Genomic DNA, 4,710 nt, shown 5'->3' on the forward strand with positions numbered 1-4,710 from the left:
ATTTTGAAGATTTCATTATCAAACAGAAATGGATGAAATTTTCTATACTCTTCAAAGGGGGTATAAAAGATTCCAGGAGAAAATTGTCAAAATAGGTCCATGTTTTCATATAACCCCCATAGAAGAAAACCTCCCGATTTCTGCAATTTTGAAACGAAATGACTATTATTTGGTATTTATTCTTCGTTATAAAACGGGTTATAACACGTTTCTCCTGACATTTGTCGGTATAGGTCCACATCGTCATGTATCCCCCACAGAACGGTCTCTCACAATTTTCGGAACTTTGAAGGTTTTCACATACTATATAAGCAACCAGTGGCCTATCCTAAGTACGTAATTTAAGTTAAAAGTACTAAAAATTCGGAATTTACGTAATTTAAATTAAAAGTACTAAAAATACGCATTTTTAGCAGATTCGATCTGGGTTTTCTATATATTTTCAAATATATATTCACCTCAAATGTTGCAAATGCTGTTTAAATGGAGCTCACAACATCTTCTGTATGATTTTATAACGAAAAAGCATCATAAGATATTTATAGTTTACAATCACAACGAAAATCTGGATGAAAATTGTAAAATATTGCCCTAAAGCATATATTGAAAACAAGGGCTGCTAAGTGTAGGGGTTTTCCCACACTTTGAAAATTTAAATTTGTATTTTTTATTGAAACTAAGAAGCCTTAGACTTTTGTCTATTGATATTTTGAATTTTGTATACATACATCTTTTATTCTGAAAATATTTTTCATCGACGACGTTCGTCTTTCAAATAAATGATTTTAATTATTTTTTAATAAATTGTGTTTCGCTACAATTTGGTGACCCCGATAACTGAAATGACGCAAGAAAACGTTCGCCCATCGCTATCAGGAGGTGATACACATTTAGCTGGAGATTCACATCGTGAGAATGCTCCAGCCACGAATTCAACGCAAATGTTTGCTGCACGAATTGCAAAACTGCCTCCATTTTGGCGTGAGGAGCCAGAAATTTGGTTTTTACAAGTGGAATCCAGCTTCAATTTAAACGGAATTACGCAAGATTCTACCAAATATGAATATTTGCTTAGCAATCTGGATCCATCAATTTTGTTTGTATTGAAGGATATCGTGGTAAATCCACCGGCAACAGGAAGATATGCTGCGATGAAAGCAAGAATAATCAAGCATTTCGCTGAATCAGATGAGTCGCAGTTGAAGAAATTGCTGAGCGGTTTGGAATTAGGCGACCAAAAGCCGTCACATCTTTTACATAGGATGAAATCTCTTGCTGGCACCAGGGTAAGCAATGAAATGATGCGTACTTTGTTTATGGATCGTCTTCCAGAAAATGTTAAATGCATTCTTGCTGTAACTGATACCGCAGACTTAGATAATCTAGCTGGTATAGCGGACAAAATTTGTGAGCAATTTTCAGCTTCAACCACAATTTCGGAAATTTCTTCAAATAATAAAACTAATCAAGATTCATCGGGCTTAGTTGGTAAGTTGGACCAGATAATTCAACGCATTGATGCACTCGAAAGACGTTCTCGTCAACACCAGCCGAACCGCAATGTACAAGTCCAACGATCTCGTTCTAAATCTAGAAGCCGTAAGGATTCGGGTTTCTGTTGGTATCATTGGCGTTTTGCTGATAAAGCATCAAAATGTGTACAACCATGCAAGTTTCAATCATCAAAAAACTAGTACAGCCATCGTGTGATAGTTCGGCGTCTCTCAGCGATGGTACAGATAATAGTCGTTTATTTATTACTGAACGCCGTACTAAAATTCAATATTTGATTGATTCCGGAGCTGACATTTCAATTTTTCCATGTAAATTCTCAAAAAATCCTTCAAAGCTAGTTTTATACGCTGCTAACAATACTCCTATTTCAACGTTTGGTGAGAAACTTATTGTTCTAGATTTGGGGTTAAGAAGAGAATTTAAATGGGTATTCATGTTGGCCGATGTACCAAAACCAATAATTGGTGCAGATTTTTTAAAATTTTTTCATTTATTGCCAGATCTCCAAAGAAAATGTTTAGTCGATGGAAACACTTTTTTGAATTCGCCACTTTCCACCACCACTTGTTCCAAAATTCAAATAAAAATGGTTAAGTATGAAAGAAAATACCATGCCGTCTTAAAACAGTATCCTGAATTACTTTCGCAAAATCTTAGCAAAATAGAAAACAACCATCAAGTGGTACATCGAATTACTACTAATGGAAACCCAGTAAAAGCAAGGCCTCGAAGGTTAGATGCTGAGAAATTAGCGGCTACAAAGGAAGAGTTCCAATATCTTATGGAAAAAGGTATTATTCGTTCCAGTGATAGCAATTGGTCCAACCCTTTACATATGGTGCGCAAATCGGATGGTTCTTGGGGTCCATGTGGGGACTATAGGGCACTCAACAAATTGACTGTTCCGGATAGCTACCCTATACCATACCTCAACGATTTTTCCATGTCATTATCTGGTTCCAAGGTATTTTCAAAATTTGATTATAACTCCGTTTGGTCTATTCGAATTTCTAAGAATGCCATTCGGGTTATGTAACGCGGCACAGACTTTCCAGCGTTTTATGGATGATGTTGTTAGAGGCTTGGATTTCGTCGTAGTATATCTAGACGATGTGCTTGTTTTCTCGAAATCTGAAGAAGAACACTTGGAACATATTAAACAACTGCTGAGTCGTTTTACTTCTTACATCATAATTAATGCCGGTAAATGTGAACTTGGTGTGAACAAAATTGATTTTTTAGGCCATACTATATCATCTCAAGGCGTCAGTCCAATGAAGAAGAAAGTTGAGGCAATTATGAGTTATAATGAACCAACTACAATTCATTCACTTCGTCAATTTTTGGCACTTATCAATTTTTATCGAAAGTTTTTACCAAAAGGAGCCGAAACTCAGGCACCTCTGAATAATTTATTAATCGGTGCTAAAAAGAATGATATGCGTCCTGTTCCATGGACTGATGAAACGTGGGAAGCCTTCATAAAATGTAAGCAGGAGTTAGCTGACGCAACTACTCTGTCTTTTCTCTTGCCGAACGCATCAATATGCCTTAAAGTCGATGCGAGTTCTTTTGGAATGGGTGCTGTGCTGGAACAAAATGTTAACGATTCATGGCAACCATTGGGATTTTTCTCAAAAAAATGTAATGCAGCTCAAAAGATGTATAGTACCTATGATCGAGAATTATTAGCTATATATTCCGCAATAAAGTATTTTCGACATTTCCTTGAAGGAAGACCATTTAAAATATTCACGGATCATAAGCCTCTCATTTATGCATTCCATCAAAACTTGGACAAGGCTTCACCTCGTCAATGCCGCCATCTAGATTATATAGCGCAGTTTTCCACTGATATAAATCACATCGCTGGGAAAGAAAACATAGTAGAAGATTCTCTTTCAAGAGTGGAAGAAATCAAGGTGAATGGAATAAATTATAGCAAATTGTGTTGCAGGGGTTTTGCCACACTTTGAAAATTTAAATTTGTATTTTTAATTGAAACTTAGAAGCCTTAGACTTTTATCTATTGATATTTTGAATTTTGTATACATACATTTTTCATTCTGAAAATATTTTTCATCGACGACGTTCGTCTTTCAAATAAATGATTTTAATTATTTTTTAATAAATTGTGTTTCGCTACACTAAGAATGCTATATGTTATGGTTACAGATTTCTTTTATTCAGAGACTAATAATGAAATTTCATTTGGAACATTACTTGCTTTAACAATAACAATAACAAAAAGTAAAGGATTTTGCTAGAATTTGATCCAGTATGGAATTATGTAAAATTAACAGTCCAAAATTAAAACACATAATTTCACCCTAATATATATAAATTTGTAATCTAATTTTCTTATGGAAATGGTATACCTAGATATATGATTTATTCTAAAACTCATAGTGAAATTTTGTGTAGAATTTTTCATCTTTTGACATTTTTCAGCTAGAACCAAGTTTCATATTACTTTCATGTATAAACTCGAAAAAGAAGGAAACACATTTCATCAAAAAAATTGGGAAAATTTTTTATGTTTTTTCAGCAAAATTGATACTGTTATTTTTATGATATATAATGCAAATATACATTTTATTTCATTGGCGACCTAAAGTGAAATTTGACGAAGAATATTTTTAGCTTTGACGTCATCTCCCTAAAATTATGTTTTGTGGGACAATTTTGAAGAAACTCAGATGAAGTCCGATTTTGATCCTAAAACGTGTTTTTTTATTTTTTAGATTTCTGGGGATTTGGTAAGATTTACAGATTTGGTGTATTCTGAGACCTATAGTAAAATTTTATGGCGAACAATTCTGTAGAATATTTGGATTTGATGTGATCACTTTTTAAGGTAGTTTTTGAAAGATTTTCAAAAAAGGACCAAAAAGCCCCCTTTGATGAACCGCATGAGGGTTAAAATGTTTAACTAAAATAGTGCCCACATCCTCTTCTGTAAAGTTGCCAACGACACTATATACCTAAAATGCAAGGGTTCCATTATATCTTAACTCGAATATTTCGAAAAAAACTAGAAATGGGCGGAACTTGCCCCGCCTACTTTGGTTACTTTCCGGTGTAAACTTTAAAAACGCCGATACACGTGTCTTATATTTTTAGCTCTACTTTCATAATCTACACGGTTTTCCAAACATTTTGAAAAAAATTAAATTTTGTTGCACAGTGTAATAA

General features: G+C 34.1%; 1 protein-coding gene across 1 annotated transcript; it reads left to right on the plus strand.

Moving 5' to 3' along the window:
• Positions 1-842: 842 nt before the first annotated feature.
• LOC141402926 (uncharacterized) lies at positions 843-1,694 on the plus strand. The gene has a single exon (XM_073985052.1). The coding sequence runs from the start codon at positions 843-845 to the stop codon at positions 1,692-1,694; it is 852 nt and encodes a 283-aa protein (XP_073841153.1).
• The last annotated feature ends 3,016 nt before the right edge of the window (positions 1,695-4,710 follow it).

The sequence above is a fragment of the Musca autumnalis genome, unplaced genomic scaffold, assembly GCF_047663935.1.
Source record: "Musca autumnalis isolate F117 unplaced genomic scaffold, ASM4766393v1 scaffold_4, whole genome shotgun sequence".
Lineage (NCBI taxonomy): Eukaryota > Metazoa > Arthropoda > Insecta > Diptera > Muscidae > Musca > Musca autumnalis.